At 51.0% G+C, this 22,683-nt stretch overlaps 1 protein-coding gene across 2 annotated transcripts; it reads left to right on the top strand.

Annotated features, from left to right (window-relative positions):
- The first annotated feature begins 582 nt into the window (after positions 1-582).
- On the top strand, positions 583-22,281 carry RASSF7 (Ras association domain family member 7). Of its 2 annotated transcripts, XM_065839592.2 has the most exons (6): positions 583-707; positions 14,229-14,382; positions 14,611-15,515; positions 16,517-16,685; positions 17,309-17,419; positions 22,179-22,281. In XM_065839592.2, the coding sequence occupies exons 2-6, from the start codon at positions 14,280-14,282 to the stop codon at positions 22,208-22,210; spliced, it is 1,320 nt and encodes a 439-aa protein (XP_065695664.1). In that variant the 5' UTR covers positions 583-707; positions 14,229-14,279; the 3' UTR covers positions 22,211-22,281. The 2 variants fall into 2 exon arrangements, with proteins under 2 accessions (XP_065695664.1, XP_065695665.1); XM_065839593.2 differs by lacking the exon at positions 16,517-16,685.
- The last annotated feature ends 402 nt before the right edge of the window (positions 22,282-22,683 follow it).

Genomic DNA, 22,683 nt, shown 5'->3' with positions numbered 1-22,683 from the left:
GAAAAGCATTGTTTCCTTCATCTGACCTGGGGACCTGTGGATGGGGCAGAGGCTTTTAGGTAAGACTGAGTGCTTCTAGCCAGGAATGAGCCCATTCACATGGCTCCTGCAGTGCTGGGAGCTGGGTATAGAGAAGAACAGTGCAGTTTTGCTTGGTTTATTTTTAAAAAGGGAGAATTTAAGACTTCATTAAAAAAAATCATAGCGATTTAAGACATTAAAAAAAAAAGATAATTTAAGAACTTTTTAAAAATTAAAGGAGAACTTAAGACTTTGGGGGAACAAACAAGATGTTAAGAGATCTTAAAAAAATAAGGAGAATTTAAGGCTTTTTTTAAAAAGGAGAATTCTTTTTTTGAAAATAATTTAATATTTTTAAAAAATAGAATAGGAGGTTTTTTCAAACTTCTTCTAAAAAATGATAATTTGAGGAAAATAACAACAACAAAAGCCAAAAATCCCCCACCAAAACAACAAAACCCAGCACCACACACTACCCAACAGTCTGTAAGAGTTGAGGCGCTGGGGCGGGGCTCACCTGGCGCGGGGGCGGGGCGGGGGGGGGGCGGGGCGCTGGGAGGGGGCGGGGCGGGGGCTGCAGGTCGCTGAGGCTCCGCGCTACCGAGCGGGGCGGTGGGGACGGGCTGGAGTGGTCGCCGCGGGCGGAAGGAGCTGGAGTTGTGCCGCTGTGGCCGGGTCGGCGGCAGGTGAGTGCGCACCGGGGCAGTGGGGCCAGGCCGGGCCTCTTGGCGAGAGGCTGCCGGCGCTTTGCAGCAGCGGGGTGCGGCGCGGCCCTGCCTGCAGCTGGGCCGGCACCCTCGGGGAGGGTGGCTGCTGCTGCTGCTGCGGCGTGGTGGCCGCTGGCCCCGGGTCTCCCAGGCGCGAGCCGCCCTCGGGACAGTCGGCGTCTTGCTGGCCTGGCAGGGCACACCGTCAGTGGGTGATGATCCCACTATTTTGGGGCTGCGCAGTGTAACCACCCTCCCGGGTGTGCGGAGTGAGGCAGGAACGGCGAGGAGGTGACTTGGGGGCAGAATGCCGGCAGAAACTCCAAATGCCTTAATGAGAGCCCAGGCAGGATGACTGGGAGTGACTTTTGGCACTGGTAAGACCTTGAGCCCCTTTGCCACCTGCCTGGTGCTGTGCTGGTTGTGTCCTGGTTGGTCAGGCTTTGCCTCCCAGCTGCCTGGGGCACCCTAGCAACACCTATCACCAGCATCACCCACCCAAGCTCTGCCTGGAGGAGCAGCATTGCAGTCCCACTTTGCACTGAAAATGCTGTCCAGAGCCCACAGTGGAGGAACAGCTGAGGTGACATGAGTCTCAGCTACCCATTCCAGAGGCCTCACTGGGGGGTCTGTACCCACAGGGCAAAGCTGTCCCTCTTCCCTTCAGAGTCATCTCTGGCTCCCTGAAGAGAGGGGTTAAATTCCTCGATAAGAGCCTGGCTCCTTGCTGCATGCTTCTGATGCCTTCTGTGAACTATGCCAGCAGGTTGTTTTGTAACTCCACTTGTGGCCTGCTGCAGGTGGGAGAACAAACTCCTCTCCCTGTTTTTTACCCTGTCCTGCAACAGCACTTCTTTATTGCACATTAAAAACCCAGTTGCAGGTTAAAAAACCAAATGTGGGTTTGGAGGTGGTATTGCATGGAAGAAGGGGTCATGGCCGTGCACTCCTTGTTCAAACAGAGCGGCTGACTCCAACACAGCCTGTGGCACTCTTCTTGGGATGGCTGATTTCAGGAGAAATTGGGAAGAGACAGGTGGAAACGGGTGAGAAATGGTCTGAAGAGGCAAGACAGGAGCTTTGGCTGCTCCTCACAATAAGCCAGGGCTTGCTCCCAGGAATACTGGTGCTAATGACATGCTTGCAGGCCCTGGCTCAGTGCTCTGCTGAGACTTGCCAGGCTGGTGCTGGGTCCCAGGAATGTGGCAGCAGGAACGCCAGAGCTCAGCTGTCCGATGGTGGGATGCTGGATCTACCTGAGATAGGGCAGTGGTGCTACACGTACCCATCTGCTCCCATTGAAGGGTAGTTGTGTGGGGTTGCACTCCTCATGCAGCAAGAATTGCAGCTCTTCTTGGGGAGAAGAGGGAAAAATGCCTGTGTGCACATGCTGTATCTATAGTGGTTACGAGCAGGAAGCATATCTGAATGCTGACTGCCTTCCTTAGTGCGCAGTGCCAGTGGTGTCTTCTCCAGAAGGGACTGTGGGGAAGGGGGCATGCTCTTACCTTCTGCTGGTGCTGTTGGAATGTCAGGAATCCTCCTGCACCCTGGTTATCTTCTGGGAGAGCCTGAGCAGGCGCCTGGCCTCCCTCTCTGCATAGCTTTGCTAGCTTCCCCACTCCCTCTTGAAAGAAATAGCATGGAAATCAAGAAGCCCTCCAGAGTGCATGCATCTTCCTAAAGCCTTTCTTCTACCTTTTCATAGAAAGAGTTGTGAGGCCAAGGAGCTTGCAGTGCCTGTGGGTGGCTGACGCTCTGAAGCATTGAGTGCTGTGGGTGCAGGGGTCCTGCGCTCTGAAATTTCCTAGCAAGGGCATGCCAGTTGCTTTAAAAAATAATAGTCTTTGCAAATGAATATGAGAGATATGGGAGTAAGCTCTACCAAGGGCTTGAAGTGGGGCGGGGCGGGGGGGAGGGTGGCACCTGAACAACAGTCTGACACTGAGATAATAAAACAACTTAGGAACTAAGTCTGATTTATTTTGATTTTTTTTTTTCTTATGCTTAAGAAAAGTGAGTTACGGCTGTGGTCAGGCACTTGGTAGCTTTGGATACCCACAGGCCCCAGCCAGTATGCTAGGGAGCTTCCAGGCTTGACCAAACCTTTCGGTAGCGGGCAGCAGCTGGCCGAAGCAATGCAACGACAGCTGTTCTGAGTCATCCCAGGGTGCTCTGTTCCCTGCTCTTTGAAATACAACTTGATGAAAAAAGGTAGTGTGGTGTAATTGCTGAAGATACAGGTATTTACTGCACCAAGGCAAATAGAGGAGCTTCTGTGCTGAAGTACAGAGTGTTTCAAAAGGATAGACCCAGTTTGAAATCACTATTGCTTTGAAATTTGGTCCATCTTGTGGAAACACCCTGTATTTTGGGGACTGGATGTAAGAGGAGGGTGACTGGGAGCTGGTCTGCTCTGGCAATGTGTGTTGTCCGTGTCCGGAGTGGAGACTTGTGTCATGGCTTGTCTTCACTGAAGCCATGTGTTGCAGAGAAATGTTGCCTCAATGCATCTGCTTGTGCCCCCCTGGTTCATCTCATCTCTGTTTTTCAACGTCTTTCTACCCTGCCCTGTTTGTGTCTTCTGCTATGGGAAAAACTTCCAGTGGTGTCTTGGAAGTGACCCAAGCCCATGTTCTGCTGTGTGTGTTGTGGGGGGGATGATGCTTTTGGACCACATCCAGAGGAGGGGTTGATCCTACCTGCCTGGGAGCCATGATGTGCATGCCAGGGCTTCGTAGCAAGTTATTTCCTCAAGTTGTGTGGTCAGGTGCTGTGGTGAGCTAGGAAGAAGTCCAGGTGCTGCTTGATGATGGTTTGCTCTGTGCCTGAGTTTGAAGTAATGAGAGATGTTTTAAGTATTAGCTCTGTGTTCATGTGTTGCTTTTTAAGAGCATCCTATTAAGGGATGTTCCTTGATCTGTCCCAGCTTGTCTGTGCCCTTGTAAACCTGTGTAGTCAAATCAAGGCATAAGCGTGTCTTCACAGAAGGTTTTTAACAAAATCCTATTATTGTAAATGATTGCTAACAATTTGATGTCCTTCCATTTTCAGATGCCAAGTTCATGAGCTTTTGAAAGCAGCTGGTTATCTGGCTTTTTGTGGACTGCATTCAGCACTTTCTTGAGGGCTGGGGTGCTTCTAGCTGCCCCAGGGTAGCCATGTAGAATAACTCGTTGCTTCAAAAAAATAAAAGGGGGGGGAGGCAACTCTTCTTACCTAAAGGCATGGGTGGGTCAGCCCTGAGCTGGAAACTTTGGGGCAGTTGAGCACTGCCTGAATTTGGAAAAGCTTCCTCTGCTGCAGTGCAGGACCTGCTGGAGCTCTTGGTCTTAGGAGCCACATGCTCGAACTTCCCCAAATGCCTCATGTGTACCAGGAAGACTGGTGATGGGATGCTACAGTGCTCTCACAGCATTTTGGGGTCCAGCATCCTCCATGTTATACCTAGCACTGTACTCCCATTCACAGGGACTTTGGAGGCACCTCTAGGAAAAGCACCCTATAGGAAAGCAGCTGAATCAGCAGAGAAGCCCAGTGAGCAACAACCTCCCCTTTGCTCCCTGTTTTTCCTGCCAACCTGGAGAAACCATTGGCAAGGGGTGAGAGCACTCAGCTAGTGTTGTGTAGTGAGGGATTGCAAGGAGGGCATTTTTTAGTGTTTTTGCTGGTTTGATGATTCCTGCTGGGAATATTGTTTTTCTTAGGAGACACAAGTGTGCAGCAAGGAGCTGGTCTCTGCCTCTGCATGCTAGCCTGAGATGGCTGGTGGTGTGCAGCAGGTTGGATGAACAGCACAGAGAATAAAGGTGAGAATAAAGATGGATTGTTTTTATTATTATTTTGAAGGCTTTGTGGTTGCTGTTTTCACTTGCTGAGTTTTATTTATTTTCTTTTCCAAGTTCTGACAATGTTTGGAGGTGGCAGTACTCCTTCTGCAAAGAGCCGAATGTACTTGCAGTGGGAAGGCTGAGTGGACCAGGCAATGGGATTTTACCTCTTTGCATGTCATGATCAGTGCTGGCTGGTTCCTGCTACATGACTTCCCCTGCTTCTCTGAGGGGCAACATGAGCTTGATAAATTGTCAGAAAGCAGCTCGTGGTCTCCTCGGGCTCTTGACCAATACACCCAGGTCTTTGCTTAATGGTTTGTGCCTGTAGAAAGTCAGGTGTTTCCCAGGTTTGCTCTGAGGATATCTCTCCTCCTTCTCACTACCCTGATTTCTCTGGAATGGGGCTTTCTTGGGGCATCTCATTGAGTCCTTGAGGTCCCATCATAAAGGGGTGGCTTTGCAAGGCTTTCCCAGGGCTAACCCAGCCCAGCGACCAGGTTATACCATGTCATACCTGGTCCAAGGGGTTCTCACCTGCCCCACCATCAGTGGGGAAAAAGCTGTATCTGCACAGGGATTTATACCATGGAAATGATTGCTGTATGTTTTGGTGGAGTTTTTTGGTTGTTTTTTTTTAAGTCCTTTTTCACTGCTTTTTCTAGTCTTTTAAAAATCTTACAAACTCAACACCTTATGTTGTGAAAGGACATTTGCTCTCCCACTCAGGCAGGGAAATATCCCTGGGATACAGGAGTTGATCCACTAGAAACAAGCATGCCAAGGACTAGTTGTCCCTCCGGTCTACTTTGTCTCAAGTAACTTTTTGAGTGTTCTAACACAGTTTGAGGGTTGCTTAGGTTGCGATGTTGGACTTGGTGCTCTCCTCTCTGAATTCATTTGGCTTTTTAATGACCTGCTAGGAAGTATAAAGAAGTTGAGGTAGAAGGTTCAAAAGGCGGAGTTTCCCCAATGTGATCCTAGGTGAGCATGAGTTGTGTGAGGATTAAGCTCCTAAACGCTGCTGAAAACCCAAGATTTTTGTTATTGCAGCTCCCTCTCCATGCAGGTGAGAGGGCTGGTGCAGTCACTGGCACCGGTTCCCATCACATTTTGGTCCTTCAGGTATCACCAAGTGCCAGCAGAGCCCTTGACCCATAGCGTTTGGAAGGAGGACACCTATCTCTGGAGGGGGAGATGAAGCCCTTTGCTGGCATTGAAATCCCTTCAGCCAGAGGTTCACCACCACCCAGCAAGGAGGTTTTGGGGACTGAAGTTGGTTATGCAGCCATGATCTTTATTGCTTGCTGAAGGATGGTGACTTGTACACCCGATGGATGGCCCTTCGCATTTTATTGCCAGATAGGGGATTGAGGTGCCTCTCCAGAGATGTGCATCTGTTTTAGTGCTTTAAAGAGCTTATTATCTCTGGATGGGTTCAGCTAGGGATTGATAGCACCTCCACCTAATCAATCATGTGTCAGGTAGTGTGAAAGCAGAGACTTCTAAAATACCCAAGTGTTTTATCAAAAGTTTCAGCCTGGATTAATTCTGGGTGACTTGTTTGACTCTGCATCGCTGTGTGTGTGAGAGAAAGAATGGAGCCATTTCAGCTCTTGGCAAATGGTCATTAAAGGCCTTTCTAATCCTACAAAGTTATAAATAAATGTATGTGGCAGCATGCACCTGCATATTCATCAGTGCATCCTCTCCTGTGGGACGCAGCAGTGCATCCTTGGCACATCGCCACTTTCCAAAGCAGAATCAGAAACTGTGAGTTATTCTGGAAACAGAAAATAAAATCTAGAAGGTTTATCCCCAGTTTTGCATTTGTTAATTACTGTCTCCCCTAGGATGAGAGTTGGAGTGGAAAGAGGATTGCTGGTGGCTGATGACAGCTCTTCTGAAGGAGGCTGGAAGGCAGGTTGGGGGAGAATATATGGAGTTCATTTGGTGTCTTCATGTCCTTGGTCCTACTCAGAGGAGCCTGATTTTTTTTCTGTAATTGTATGAAAATTACATCCTTGATCGCTTTGAGATTAGACAGGGAAGACAGTAGGTCAGTGCCTGTCTCTCCTTGCTTTGTGGATGGCCAAAGTGCATCTTGTCCTCAGGGCTGCACTGGGTGAGCATTATGAAGAAGCTGCACTTTGAGGGTCATTTCTGGGTCTTCTGGAGGCATTGAGAGAAGTAGCTTGTTGGCTGGGTTTTCACCATTTTGGTCTCGACCTTGGAGGGGGTGTAAATTGGAAATTTGGAGGAAATTGAAACACTTTTCCTTCTCTTTGGCTGTGGAAGAGAAAGCAGGTACTTCAGAGTATTTCAAAGGCTTGAACTGGCTTTTGCATCTCCAGATTTGCAGCATTCCTCTTGCATCCCGTGTGATGAGAAATATAATCTGTTTTCTGACTTGAGGAATGGGCTGTGTGTAACAATGGAGGAATATTCACAAATTGCATCATGCTTTCACTGGTGACCGCTGCGGAGGACGAATACAGCAGAGATGCTGGACCTGCTAGCAGATGCGTGCCGAGTTTGTGTTGCTGTATAGATGGTCTGGCAAATACCCCTCAGAGCTTGGCTTTTAAGAGCTGGATTGTGAGTCACCCCCTGAAAACAAACAGGCATTTGGGCATCCCAGTGATGCTGCGCTGGGGCTTGCAGCTGTACAGCAGTGCCGTGACAGTCAAAGAGCAAGCACCAAATAAATTTGTATTAAAAATAAAGGCAATAGTTTAGGGAAAAAATGGGGGATGGACTCAACCTTGAAGGGTTTTCAAGTCCAACACCTAATCCTCAAGGCTGATTTTGGCCAGCCTAGAGCTCAAGGAGAGTTGGCCTTTCCCCTGTGCTGAGAGCTGGACACCAAAATACTTCCCCAGCCTCTCCTGGGCTTGCTGTCTGGGGAAGTTAAATTGCTCAAGAGAAAAAGGAGAGTTGTAGTGCAAGAGCCTCTTTCTACACATTGCTGCTGATTTTGCTTCACCCCCTTGAGAAGAAACTATGAAATTACTCTCAGCTGCTTTCAAGAAGCTGCGCTTCACCTATGCATCTGGGATTGATGGCAATGGTTACAGCAATAGCAGGTGCTGCTAATGTTTCCCTTGAAAACCTTCATCTTTATGCCAGCCTTGCCAGCTCTTCTGCCTCTGTGGACAGCAAGGGAGAAATACGATGCATTAAGGTGAAGATGATCCATCACTTCCAGGCTGAAATGCCGTAACATGAGTGTGTACGGGGGGCGGGGGGAGGGGCGCTGAGGCGGGGCGCACTTTTAATTTATAATGAGCTTTTGGTTCATTGTTCTTCTGCAGGTTGGAGAGGCTAGTAAAGACCCCTGAAACATTGTCACTGCCCATAATCCTTGATGTTTCAACATGGCTCTGAATGATAGCCTGCCATGGCCACAAATCTTGGCTTGTTTGAGAGGGGAAAAAATGTTCCGCAGCTTTGTCCCAGTGCTGGTTTTGAAAGCTTTGTGTGGGTCTAGTGCTGTAGCAGACCAAAAGCTTGGGTGAAAGAAATGGAGAGAGAAATCCCCATAGGTGGAGCTTGGATGGGGTGAGCTCTTCCATATCAGCCAGGACGTGAGTCTCCCTCCCCTAAATCCCTGTTGAAGGCTGTCACCGTGAGACCTGATGGGTCCCTGTTGCAGCCCTCGGCAGGATTTGTCCCTGGCTTTTCCTGCCTCACCAGTACACCCCAAGCATATTAGCATGCGTCTCTAATTTTGGGGAGGAAGTGGAGCAGAAAATGTCCAAGCCTCTGTTGTGCTCTTAATGGGGGGTTGCTGATGTGGTGCTTATGGCTCTCCAGAAATCCATCTCTTTGGGCAATTCCTGCAAGGTCCTACTGTGTGGGACACGTGCCCTTTGGGGTGCCAGGGGACTTAGGTGGTGATCTATGGCTGCAGGTTTACAAGTGATGCTTCATCTCTTGAGCAATGCAAGTGCCACGGGACTTAGCTTTTCTGGTCTTGGCCCTTCGATCTCCTTTGGGTGCAAAAAACCTTTGAAACATAGACTTCTTCAGATGCCAGGTGTACATTATGCATCATAAGATGCCACCAGCAGAAGCCACTTGCTATCAAAGTGCAACAGAGCCCAGGGGTGCATGTGGGCTGGGATCCATCTGCACGTTTCTGGTAAAGCTGCACCTTGAGGGTATGTTTGCAGTGTTTTTCCCTGTCCCCAGCTGGGGTTTCTCCAGTGGAAGGAGGAGAGAAAAGTGGAGTTCACAAACCCCTCATGCAGATTTGAAATGACTGATTTCAGTGTTTTGCTAATTTTTGGAGTTTGCTGTCAGGCATGCTATGGCCGAGCAGGGAGCTGGACAGGGCATGATTGGTGGAATACTATTATGGCCACCCCTAAATAAGCCACTGGGGCGTGAATTAGAGCCCTATATTTGCTGTTTCCTTGCTCTTGGGTGCTTGCGGCCGCCTTGTGTAAGAGCTGGTGGCTTCGATAGGCTTGGGGGGTGAGTAACGCCTGCACACCCTCCCTGTGATGGCAGAAGGATGAAGAGCTGCCTCCCTGGGCTGTGACCGCTCTGGTAAGACTAGTTTGTCACCTCTTGAGCCTGTTTAACCCCTGTTAGCTCTTTGTGCTGGGATGAAGTAACTCATTTGCTGCCTTGGGCTGGAGCCCAGTGCTTGTATCCTGCCCCCACACTACAGGAGAGGACAAAGACCTCTTTGGTGGGTGGTCCTCTTGGCTGCTTTGCACGGGGCCAGGAGATGGTGTCTCTTCAGCATCCCAGGACCAGCATTCTCAAGTTAAGCATGGCACTGTGGAAAGGTCCTGCACCACGTGGCTGCAGGCAGGGCCTTGCCTTGTGCTCCCTGCTGTGGTGGCAGTGGCCATTGGTGGTTGCCAGAGTCTGCTGCATGGACAGCTCATTCAGAGTCGTGCATGATCATCTCCACCCAGTGTGGGAACTGCAAGCCTGGGAGCTTCAACCCTTGCCATGGCTAATCTCTGCCCAGCATTGGACCTGTCAGTGACATCAACCCATTGTCACAGCCTCAACCTTTGACTGCGACATCAACTTCTGGCCTAGGATGGACATGGCATGGAAAACCCAGCAGAGCTGCTCTACCCCTGCAACGCCCCAGCCAAGGACAAGTGGGGCTTCTCCAAAAGAAGGACCTGAGGCAGGAGGACACTGTCAATGGGCTGGGCCGCACACAGTCCCCTCCAACAGGAGGGGATGAGCTCCATCAGGTGGCTTCAGTTCTCTGTGGATCTCCTCCATGTTGGGTCACCTCTCCATACCTGAGTAATGGGGAGGCTTCTGTTCCACCAAAGGGTTTCAATATGTGGGCATGTACCATCTCTTCCCTTTGGTGCCCAGGAGCTGGGGCCAGTGCTTCTGGCAGGGCGGGACCTCCGGAAACACTAAATAGCTTCTGGATGTGTTACTGCAGCAGCTGATCTGGGGCAGTGAGTCACAGCACTCTGGCATGTCACATGGTGGCACAAGGCCACTCCTTACCTCTCTTCACTGCTTGCTCTTTACTTGGGTGTTGGCCTTTTCTTAACTCGTGTCTGTGTGCACCTGTGATGAGCATCCCCCCCGCCCCAGCACTGGGGAGGAGCAAGAGAGTTGGGTTCAAAGCAGGAATAAAATGATCAAGAGCACACCAGCATCTGCCTAGAATTCATCCAAAGGGATGCAGCGCCACTGGTCCCCATGAACACCTTGGTCCTTCTTCTCAAGTACAAATTCATAATTTGATAAATAAAGATGTGTTTTTATAACCCTACCACCAGCCCAAACCCTGACTCAAAAGAGTAGTCTTCTGACTTTTTGCAGTTTTAATTAGGCTTGCTGAGAAGTTCTCCCTGTGCCTTTGCTCTCCTGTCTGCCCAGCCCCATACCCAGCTCTGCAGGGCATGGCCATAGTAAGAGAAGAGAGCAAAAACCCCCCAAATGGGTGAAACCTCAGCACTGGCATGATGCTTACCTCAAAACTTTCATGCTTGTCTCAGATGGTACTTGTTAAGAGCTTGTTAAATAGAGGGGTTTGGGATGCAGAGGGATTTGTGTTGCAGCTGGCCTTGATGTTAGGTGCAAAATTGTTGGTTATTTTCCTACCTTTTTTTTTTTTTTGTTTGTGGCAAAATGTGGGAGAAAGGCACAGGTGAAGTGTTTGCAGTCCTTGGCTGGAAGGTGCTGTCTCAGCTTTTAGAAGCCCCTGTGGGGAGCACCAGAGCTGTCCCTGCAAATCAGTGGTGACACTCCCTTCTGTAAAGAGGGTGACCGGCCAGTTTTCTTGGCTGGATGTGTGTTATTTCAGGACCAAGGAGATCACTGAACCCTTGCAAGTCCTGGCAGCTATCAGGATGGCAGTTTGCAGGAGCTGTGCAAGATGTGTGTCCTCCCTCACATGCAGAAATACTCCTTCATCTCCTCTTCCTTTAGCCCAACAGCTTTGGGGAGGGTGGGAGACAGCAGCGCCTGGAAACAAAATAAAGCTGCAAGATCTGAGATTGTTCATTTTTAGGTTTGGGGGGTTTGGTGGGGTTTTGGTTTTTTGTTTTTGTTGTTTTTGATGGTTTGGGGGTTTTTTGTTTGTGGGGTTTTTTTTTTCTTTTTTTTTTATTCTGGTTTTGTGCGTGTGTCAGCATTTGAAATTCCAACTTCCAGTTAGGATATTTGTTGAAGTCATTGTATGAGTCATCCCTACCCTCAGTTTTAGGACTCATCACATGGGGAAGAGAGCAGAAAATTAGTCACTTTGTTAATCTGCTTCCAATAAAAATGATTTAGAGACCCATAGTGGAGAGAGGGAAATAAAAATAAAATGGGAGCAACCATCACACATCGTGGTGCTCACAGCCACTTCCTCACTTCCCTGTGCTGTTCTTGGGGCAGTTGACAGGGCCTGACAGCTGCTTGCACTTCTGGTTCATGATCAAAGTGACCTCTTAAGTATAAACAGAGGCAGCTGGAAACTGGCCTCCTGCTGAGAAGTACCTCTTCTCCCCAAAAAAGGCCTTTTTTTACTACCTGGAGATGTAACAGAGGCACCGACTAATTAAAGCAGGGGGTGGGCAGTGAAGCTTGGGGAAAGGGGGGTCATATTTGCAAGTGGTGCAATGAGACTGCCTCTCAGCTGCTGATTTATTTTTAGCAGTGATGGTAAAGAGCTGGGAGGTGCAACAGCAGAGGTGATGCTGGAGGCAAGGTGGACATTTTGGGGTTTATTGCCTGGTGGTTGTTTTTTTTTTTTTTTGAAGCAGGGTGAGGCTACCATGGTGGGATATAGGGGGTGAGATGCCACGTGTAGTTTGTGGTGGTCTGATTCTGCTTTGGGAAGGAGTGGGGAGGGTAGGCAGAGGAAAGAGCAACCCCCAGCCCTGTTTACCACCCCATTGCAAGGGAACAGAAAATATCCTGTATCCGGCAGTGAGCTGGAGATGGTGACCCCCAAAAACCCAAGCAGTTGCAGTGAGTGGTCGGTTAACAGGGACACCTGCACTTGCAAAGATTTAGGGAAATAATAGTAACAATGATGGGATTTTGGGGTGCTGGGAGATGTGACAGAGAGATGTAGTGGAGAGGGATGCACTGGCTGCTTTTTAGGGGGGGGTTGCCCCATACCAGAAGAAAAGCTGGCCACCACCACTCCCAGTTTTCGGCTGTGATGTGCTGTGTGCTGGCTGCTGGTAAATGATTGCCGGGGTGCCCAGTGGAGGCAGGGCTGAAGATTAGTGCCAGGTTTGAACCCAAACAGGTGGCTAGGACTGGTGTGCTGGCAGCCATCCTGTTCCTGCACCCAGCAGCGTTTGGCAGCCACTGGATTTTTTTCATCAGGGTGAGGCTGTGTGACGTGACTCAACCAGTTGGGTTATTTTTTCTAATTTATTTTTAGGCTCCCGGCCTCCCTGCAGGGTCAGGGCAGGGGAAGTTGGGTTCAATGCTAGCCTGGTTTGATGCCAGCTGGGTCCTTGGCAGTGCTGGGGTGCAATGCTCCCCAGGATGCGTTGCCATCCCAAATTTGGCATTACAGTGCAGGGCGGGGGGGGGAGGGGTGTGTAAGGGGGCGGGTCAGTGGCTTTGGCCCGAGCTGGGTAGTGCCACGGCAGCACCTGGACTTTGCTCTGCGCCGGGCCAGTTGCAGCCTTGAGTGCACAGGGTGGGGGGAGCAGTACCAAACCCCAGCCTTGAAATTAACTTGGGCTAAACCTTGCAAATTTTAGTGGTTTTGTGCTCATAGAGAGGTCAGCTGAGCCCAAGGTGCCCTTCACCCCCACCTGTTTTCCCCAACTGCCCAGCCATGGCAAACATGAGCTCAGCATCAAGGTATTTGTGGCAGCCACTCTGTGCCCACATTTCTGAGGTGGGAAGGAGGGTGGCACTGATGGGACCCAGCACTCATGGGGAACAGCCTTACCAAACTGTATCTTCCCCGATTTCTCCTTGCCTTTCTGGCACTATGATTAAAATCCCCTCATTGCTGGAGGCAGGACCCTTTAAACCCCTGCTTTGATTACTCAAGCAGGCAGCAAAAAGTAAGCAAGAAGTGATGTTTAACCTAAGATGAAACTTTCTTGCAGCCCAGCTGCAAACTTGGGAGAGCTGGAGCTGAGGGATGGAGAGACTGACCAGCTGGATTAGTTGGGAAAGTAGTTTGGGATCCTCTGGACCAAGGGCCTGGAAATTTCCTATATATGTTCTTCTGTCAGGAGCTTTCAGACAAGCCTGATGCTACAAAAAACAGTGGTATACTGGGGAAAAAAGATACATCTTTGTTTGTACAGTGTTTGAAAACACTATAAGCTCAAATATTTGAGTTCTTTACAGCTTGTGCTCAATTTTATTGTTGTTGAGCTGCTAAAAGAGGCAGGAGTTGGGTGCAACTGAACTAACAGGTTTTATTTTAAGACAGGAGAAGTAACTGCCACGTGTGAGCCAGGCTGGACCCTGGTGTTGCACATAGCATCCCTGGGGAGCCCAGGCTTCACTGCGGGCATTTGTGCCTGGCTCCCCCTCCCAAACCCCGCCTTTGGTCATGTTTTGTACAGAAAGGGGCTTTATTTTAATTTCTTAATCCCTCTCTGGTGAAGTGAGATGGAGGTAGATAGATTTAAATGTGCATTATTTGCACCTTCTCTCAATATCCCGTTGTGAGTGTGGGCAGGTGGCAGTTTCTCTGCCTTTTCCAATATTGTCTGGAAAATCCCGTGGTGCTGTGCTGCCAAATTGTTAGATAAATCACAGTGAAAGTCCAGCAAACCTACTAAAAGTCTGCGCTCCTGGCAGAAATAACCTGGGCATCTTCTGGGCACCACGTAGGCACACAAACCATTTCTGCTATGAAAAGATTTATTTGGACCTGCTGCCCAGACTAGAGCAAAAGATAAAATCTTGGGTGTTTGGTTGGATTTTTTTGGTTGTGTTGGGGTTTTTTGGTGGGTTTTTTGGGGTTTGTTTTGGTTTGGTTTTTTAGGTGAACATCATTGTTTTAATAATATCAACAAAAAATGTAATCTATGTGCAGGTGGAGATGCAGAGATGGGTGGACAGTGGCAGTGGGTCATTGCTTGGGCTAGGCATTACGGGATGCTGGCATTAAAGTTGATGTAATGATGCCATTCCTAAAGCATCTTGTATTCCTTGTTAGTGGCTTGAGATGAAAACCTGATTTATTTTCTCCCCTCAGGCAGCCCGTCCTGCAATGAACCAGTGTGCCTGAGGCCTGGTAGCCAGGGGGATGGAGCTGAAGGTCTGGGTGGATGGAATCCAGAGGGTCGTCTGCGGCGTCTCAGAACAAACCACGTGCCAAGAAGTGGTCATTGCCTTGGCGCGGGCCATTGGTGAGCCATCCCCAACTGTTGGGGGTATGCCCTTTGTGGGTGGAGGCATCTGCTGAGGGGATGCCCCATCTGCAGGTGCTTCCTGGGAAGAAGAGACTTTTGGGTGGGTATGGGTCCTACTCCAGGGTGGTCGGGATGTCACCAGCCACTGCTCGTGGGACAGCAGCCTTGGCACACCACTGCTGGCCATGGCTTTCCCCATCTGAAGTGCTTACCTCCTTCTGGCAGGTCAGACAGGCCGCTACGTGCTGGTGCAGAAACTGCGGGAGAAGGAGCGTCAGCTGCTGCCGCTGGAATGCCCCTTGGAGTCCCTGGCCAAGTGTGGGCAGTATGCCAGTGATGTGCAGTTTGTCCTGCGGCGGACGGGCCCCAGTGTGGCCGAGCGACCCTCCTCAGAGGGTACTCCCCAAGCTCCTGAGAGGACGTTCATCCGGGCCAGCTTGCCCATCAAGCCCAGACCTGCCAGCACGGATGCAACCCGTTCCCGGGAGCCAAAAAAATCCATGACCTTCAACTTGGGTCCTACAGGCTCCAGTGACCCATTTGCCGTGAGCCGCTGGAGGCACCAAGTGCGAGAAGGGATGGACTTGGAAGGCAGTGGAGTCATCCAACCCTCCAAGGAGGAACTGTTTAGGAGGGTGCTGTGGCAGCAGGAGCAACTGCATTCCTTGGAGGCCCATGGGGTCACTCTGGAGACGGACCTACGGCTCTGGGAGTGTGGCCGGTTTGCTGGCCAGGAGGATGAGATCCTCTACCTGGAGCACGTGGTGCAGAGAAACGAGACAGAGCTGGGCGAGGAGGAGTTTTGGCAGAGTGAGCTCTGGCTGGAGAAGGAGTGTGAGCGGGAGCGGCAGGAACGGGTTAGGAGCCTGCGGGCCAGCCTGGAGGAGTACACCCAGAGGATCTACGAGCTGAGTGCCCAAACCGAAGCCCTGCAGGAGGAGATCCAGTGGGAGATGGCTGAGAGGGCCAAGAGGGGGAAGGAGACTCCTGTACCCAGCCCCACAGAGCTGGAGGACATGGCTGCCAAGATGAAGAGAGACCTGGAGGCCAAGGTCAAGCAAGGCACCCAGCTGGAGAGCAACCTGGCCAGCGTGGAGAAAGCCCTAGAGGAAGCTGAAAGGAATCTACAGGTAGATAAGATGGGGTTGAGAGGCCCTGTGGGGTGATGGGACCTTCAGGTGGGGATGGGACCAGTTTCTAGTGGCATGAGGCTAATGGGTTGAGTGGGGTTGGTCCTGCCCCACCTGGCCAGTGAGCCTGAGGCTGGGTGCATGGAGATAGCTCAGCAGCAGTGGCCACTTTCAGGGAGATACCACCTTTCTTACCCAGCCAGTACAGAGTCCCACACCCATCCCTCTCTGTGCAAGTTGTGTCCGGGCAGGGGCTCCTTCTGGCTGGTACATGGGGAGCACAGCATTGCCCCACTCCAGAATCAGTGATGTTGCTGAGCAAATGGTGCCTATGAAGGGTTGGTGTGTGGGTAAATGTCATCTTGGATAAAGGAGTCATGGAGGTGGGTTAGCATAGGTCCCCGTGGTGCCTGTGCATGAAGCCTTTGATCGTGCAAGCTGTGCAGGGGCTCAAGCTCATAGCACGGGGCTGTGCGGTGTATTGATGGCAGCCGTGGGGCTGAGCCACAATGCCCCCAGCTTGCCTGTCCCAGCCCCCAGCATCAGGGTGTCCAGGCGCTGTGTGATGCCTGCCCTCCACCTACCGGGTCCCCTTCGGTGGAGCAAAAGGGAGAAGTTTTTGCCCAGCCAGGCAGTGGTAGCTGCCCTTCCCCAGGGTGACCATGCTTGCAGCATCTCGTCTAGAGCATCTCGTTTGCAACCAGCATCTCGGGTGGCGGCCACCATGTGGTGACCGCTTGCGCCCTCTTGTGGAAACAGAACAAAGCAGATCTGTTCCCCAAACAAGGTCTTCCTCATCCCTGGCCCCTGGGCACCCCGCTTCCCGCAGGCCCTCGTAGAGGGGCAGCTAAGCTGTGTTATCCCCGAGGTCCCCTCTGCCAACTCTGGCAGAGTGAGCCTCAGCTAGGGGAGGAGCCCTGGGGGATGTCTACCAGCTGATTTTGGAGCATGGGGGGAACATGCAGCTCACCCTGTCTCCCCGCTTGGTGTGTGTTTTGCAGGCCCAGACCCAAGAGCTGGAGGAGTTAAATAAGGAGCTGAGGCAATGTAATTTGCAGCAGTTTATTCAGCAGACGGGGGCCACGGTGACTGTCCTGCAGGCCAGGTCCGAGGAGGACGCCCAGCCGGAGCCGAGCCCGCGCGAGCTGCCAGCCTACCGGAAAAACGGAGGTCAGCATGCTGCCGCTGGCTCGGCCGCGGGGGCTGCTCCGCGGGACCCCTGCCCACTCCCTACCTCCCCTAGCCAAGGGGTTTGGCCCCTAAGCTGGCCAGTTCTGCCCTGACTACTGAGGTTAGGCAGCAGGATGAGGTTTCAGTGCTGGCATGGTGGTCACTCACCACCCCAGGGGGTCTCTGAGGTTTGCCAGCCTCGAGGCTCCTCCTTCATCTTCCCTGTTGAAGCCTCAGGACTGCTCATAGCCATGCTCAGGGGTTGAATCCTGTGTTGCTGCTTTTGTGGCTGGGACAGCTGTGGGGAGCTTTCCCTTGCAGCATTGCTTCAGGCCACTACAGAGGCAGCAGAAAAAAGCAGGCGGCCAAGGGTCAGCGTCTTTGTGTTTGGTGAGGGAAGGGCAAGTGTGGTGCCCGGAGCCCTATCTGTGTTCTTGAAGGGGTGAGAGGATGTGGTGGGGGGCTCTCGTGGAACGGGGTGGGGGACAACAAGGGCCCAATTGTTTCTCTTCCGGAGCACTGAGAGGATGATGGGGCTGCCCTGCAGCACGGCATTCGCTGTGCCCAGTGAGCACAGGAGGCATGAGCCCTGCCTGAACCAGGTGTTTTTTCCTATCCTGTAGGTTTTCCTCTCACCACCAGCACTGACTCGCCCCCCCGAGCCAGCAGCAAACAGCTCATTGGCCATCCCAGGACTCTGCCGGAGCCCCTGGTGTCCAGCCTGAACCCCGAGGGTGCGTACATCCCAGCAGGCCTCAGGAGTGCAAGCTGGGATGGGGAGGATGCATGGGAAGAGGGGAGAGGCTTTTGCTACCCAAAATGGGGTGAAGAGAGCGAACATGTGCTGGAAGCAGGAGGCCAGAGCTATTCATAGATGCCATTAGAAAGAGCAAATCTTACACCCTGGCAGCCTCCACTTTGCTGCCAGGGGCTTGCATGCTGGCAGTCTGGCTCTCCACCCTGCTGGGAGCTGGGGAGCATGCCACTCATCTCTCCTGTGGCCCCACATCCCCTGGGGCTAAGACCTTGCTAAGGTTAAGATGGGGAGAATTTGGCTCCCATCTTTCACAGAAGTCACTTATTCTCCATAGGATCATAGAATAGTTTGGGTTGGAAGGGACCTTCAAAGGCCATCTGGTCCAACCCCCCTGCAATGAGCAGGGACATCTTCAACTAGACCAGGTTACTCAGAGCCCCATCCAGCCTGGCCTTGAATGTTTCCAGGGATGAGGCATCTACCACCTCTTTGGGTAACCTCTCCTAGTATTTTCACAGTATCACAGTATGTTTGGGATTGGAAGGGACCTCAAAAGATCATCTAGTCCAATCCCCCTGCTGGAGCAGGAACGCCTAGGTGAGGTCGCACAGGAATGTGTCCAGGCGGGCTTTGAATGTCTCCAGGGAAGGAGACTCCACAACCTCCCTGGGCAGCCTGTTCCAGTGCTCTGTCACCCTCACTGAGAAGAAGTTCTTTCTCAAATTTAAGTGGAACCTCTTGTGTTCCAGCTTGATCCCATTGCCCCTTGTCCTATCATTGTTTGCCACTGAGAAGAGCCTGACTCCATCCTCATGGCACTCACCCTTTATATATTTATAAACATTAATAAGGTCACCCCTCAGTCTCCTCTTCTCCAAACTAAAGAGCCCCAGCTCCCTCAGCCTTTCTTCATAAGGGAGATGCTCCACTCCCTTAATCATCTTTGTTGCCCTACGCTGGACCCTCTCCAGCAGTTCCCTGTCCTTCTTGAACTGAGGGGCCCAGAACTGGACACAATATTCCAGATGGGGTCTCACCAGGGCGGAGTAGAGGGGAAGGAGGACCTCTCTCGATCTACTGACCACCCCCCTTGTAATACACCCAAGGATGCCATTAGCCTTCCTGGCCACAAGGGCACAGTGCTGGCTCATGGTCATCCTGTTGTCCACCAGGACCCCCAGGTCCCTTTCCCCTACACTGCTCTCTAATAGGTCATTCCCCAACCTATACTGGAACTTGGGATTGTTCCTGCCCAGATGCAGGACTCTACACTTTCCCTTGTTAAATTCCATCAGGTTATCCCCCGCCCAACTCTCCAGCCTGTCCAGGTCCCGCTGGATGGCAGCACAGCCTTCTGGCGTGTCAGCCACTCCTCCCAGCTTAGTGTCATCAGCAAACTTGCCGATAGTACACTCAATTCCCTCGTCTAAATCATTAATGAATATATTGAATAATATTGGCCCCAGTACTGACCCCTGAGGCACTCCACTAGATACTGGCCTCCAACTGGACTCCGCACCATTGACCACCACTCTCTGGCTTCTCTCTTTAAGCCAGTTTGCAACCCACCTCACTACTCTATTGTCTAGACCACACCTCCTCAATTTAGCTGTGAGGATGCTGTGGGAGACTGTGTCAAAGGCTTTACTGAAGTCAAGGTAGACCACATCCACCGCTCTGCCATCATCCATCCACCTTGTTACATTCTCATAAAAGGCTATGAGGTTGGTCAAGCATGACCTACCCTTGGTAAAGCCATGCTGACTGCCCCTAATGACCCTCTTATCCCTGATGTGCCTTGAGATGACACCAAGGATAAGCTGTTCCATTACTTTCCCAGGGACAGAGGTGAGGCTGACCGGTCTATAATTACCCGGGTCCTCCTTCTTGCCCTTTTTGAAGACTGGAGTGACATTTGCTTTCCTCCAATCCTCGGGCACCTCTCCCGTTTCCCAAGACTTGGCAAAAATGATGGATAGCGGTCTAGCAATGACTTCAGCCAGCTCCCTCAGCACCCGCGGATGCATCCCATCTGGACCCATGGATTTATGGACGTCCAGACTACTTAATTGTTCCCTAACCCAGTCCTCATCGACTAAAGCAAACTCCTCCATTAACCTGGCTTCATCCGGGGTCTCAGGAGTACAGGGTTCCCCAGGACAGCCTCCAGCGGAGCAGACAGAGACAAAGGCGGCATTCAGCAATTCTGCCTTCTCTGTGTCTTCTGCCACCAGGGCACCCACCCCATTCATCAGTGGGCCTACATTGCCTCTGGTATTAGTTTTATCTGCTATGTATTTGAAAAAGTTCTTCTTGCTGTCCTTGACCCCTCTCGCCAGCTGTAATTCTAAGGAGGCCTTGGCTACCCTAGCTGCCTTCCTGCATCCTCTAACAGCAGCCTTGTAGTCCTCCCAAGTGGCCAGTCCCTGCTTCCATGACCTGTAAACTCTCCTCTTCTGCTTGAGCATACCCAACAGATCCCTATTCAACCACGCAGGCCTTCTGGCTCCCTTCCTCGACTTCCTACGTGTGGGGATGCTCTGATCCTGAGCATGGAAGAAGCAATCTCTGAATGCAATCCAGCTCTCTTGGGCCCCTTTTCCTTCAAGCAGTCTTGCCCATGGGATTTCCCTCAGCAATTGCTTGAAAAGGCCGAAATTAGCCCTGCCAAAGTCCAGGGTTGCAATTCTACTTGCTATTCTGTTCCTGCCACACGAGATGCTGAACTCCACCATCTCGTGGTCACTGCAACCCAGGCAGCCCTCGACCTTTACTGCTTCGACCAGACCCTCTTTGTTAGTGAGGATGAGATCCAGCAGTACACCTCTCTGGTCGGCTCCTCCACCATCTGCATGAGGAAGTTATCATCAATGCACTGGAGGAACCTCCTGGACTGTGGGTGGCTGGCTGAATGGTCCTTCCAGCAAACATCATTGTAAAAAAAATCCACCCTCATTGTAAAAAAAATTATTCCTCATGTCTAGCCTGAATCTCCCGTCCTTTAGTTTAAAACTGTTACCCCTTGTCCTTTCATAACACACCTTTCTAAAATGTCTGTCCCCATTCTTATTAAGTACTGAAAGGCTGCAATAATATCTCCCCAGAGCCTTCTCTTCTACAGGCTGAACAACCCCAACTCTCTCAGCCTATGCTCACAGGAGAGCACAGCACTCTGATAATTTTCATGTCCCTCCTCTAGACCCTCTCCAACAAGTCCATGTCTTCCCTGTGCTGAGGGCTCCAGAGGTGGATGCTGTACTGCAGGTGGGGTCTCACCAGAGCACAGTAGAGGGGCAGAATCACCTCCCTCGACCTGCTGGCCACGCTCCTTTCGATGCAGCCCAAGATACAATCAGCTTTCTGGGCTGTAAGCACACGTTGCTGGGTCATGTCCAGTCTCACCCACCAGTACTTCCAAGTCCTTCTCCACAGGGCTGCTCTCAATCCCTTCCTCCTCCAACCTGTATTTATACTGGGGGTTGCCCTCACCCAGGTGCAGGACCTTGTACTTGACCTTATGAACCTCATGAGGTTCACATGAGCCCACTTCTCCAGCTTGTCCAGGTCCCTCTGGATGGCATCTTTTTTCATCAGTCATGTCAACTGAACCACTCAGCCAGAGGTCATCTGCAAACTTGCTGAATGTGCACTCAATCCCATTGTCTGTCATAATGAAGATATTTAAGAGCACTGGCTCCAGTGGACCCATGAGGGACACCACTTGTTACCTGTGTCCATCCAGACATTGTGCCATTGGCCACTATTCTCTGGATGTGACCATCCAGCCAGATCCTCATCCACTGAAAAGTCGCTTATCAAATCCATCTCTCTCCAATTTAGAGAGAAGGATGCTGTGGCTGACTGTGTCAAGGTTTTATAGAACTCCAGATAGACAGTATCCGTAGCCCTTCCTTTGTCCACTGATGTAGTTACTCCATTATAGAAGGCCATTATGTTGGTCAGCCAGGACTTGCCTTTGGTGAAGCCATGCTGGCTGTCCTGAATCACCTCCCTGTTCTCCATGTGCCTTAACAGCCCCTAGGAGGATGTTTCATGATCTTCCCAGGCACAGAGGTGAGGCTGACAGGTCAGTAGTTCCCAGGGTCCTCCTTTCTACCCTTTTTAAAAATGGGTGTGATGTTTCCATTTTTCCAGTCATCAGGGGCTTCACCTGAGTGCCGTGACTAAATGTCATGGAGAGTGGCTTGGCAACTACATCAGCCAATTCCCTCAGGACTCTGGGATGCATCTCCTCAGGTCCTGTAGACTTAGGTATGTTCAGGCTTCTTTGGTGGTCATGCACCTGATTCTCACAGTCAGAAGAGCTTTGCTCCCCCAGGCCCTGTCTTGCAGTTCATCCACTTGAGGTGTGGGAAGAGAGCTTGGGGACTGGTTCACCCAAAAACCTTTTCCGCTTCCCGCAACCCTTTTTGCATTTTGCACCATGTTTTCAGGTGCACCAAAAGTAAGCTGTGATGTCCCTGCCCAGTGTAGCAATACTGCCTGCATCCCCTTCCCACCTAGGACACCATCCCCTCAGCAAAACCCTACTGCCATCCTCCTCACAGCCCAAAACATCCATCCGCATCTCACCGGATGCTGCAGCATCTGCATCGTCATCTTCCATCCCAGGCTTTGCACTTGCATGTATCCTGTTTCCCATTCCCTTTTTTTTTTTCACAAGCACTCACCTGCCATGATGAGGTTGCTCAGGTTGTTTTTGTCTTGTCTTACAGTGGTATCAACCAGACAGAGCATCTGGAGGTAGAAGGGCCCAGCCAGTGGAGGATTTATCGTCTTGCAAGTGTAACTGTAGAAATAAACCATATTTTATATATATATATATTTATTTTTTACTCCTTTATATCATGAATGAATGTGGATGACCAGACAGAGTATTTTTACAGACTGTAAAATAAAATCAGAGACCAATGACACAAAGTGACCCTCTTCCCCTGTGGATGGATGCAACCCCCTCATTCTACCTTTTTTTTTAAAGTACTTTCTGTATTCAACAGAAAACAGCAGTGCTCTCAATCCATGTAGCCTCCTCAAAAAACCCATCATGCATTTGGAGAAGTCCTTGTTCCTTTGACTAGGAGAGCAAAGCTGCCATGGACACCTGCCTGGAGTCTCACCCGGATGGAGCAAGTTAACAGGTTTAACAGCATTTTGCTGCAGCAAATGGAGCCATGGCAAACAGCCTCTTCACTGGCCATGGAGGAGGCACAAGAGTAGCTT

This window comes from Patagioenas fasciata, chromosome 5 (genome assembly GCF_037038585.1).
Source record: "Patagioenas fasciata isolate bPatFas1 chromosome 5, bPatFas1.hap1, whole genome shotgun sequence".
Classification (NCBI taxonomy): Eukaryota; Metazoa; Chordata; class Aves; order Columbiformes; family Columbidae; genus Patagioenas; species Patagioenas fasciata.
This window is presented reverse-complemented; position numbering and strand designations above follow the sequence as displayed.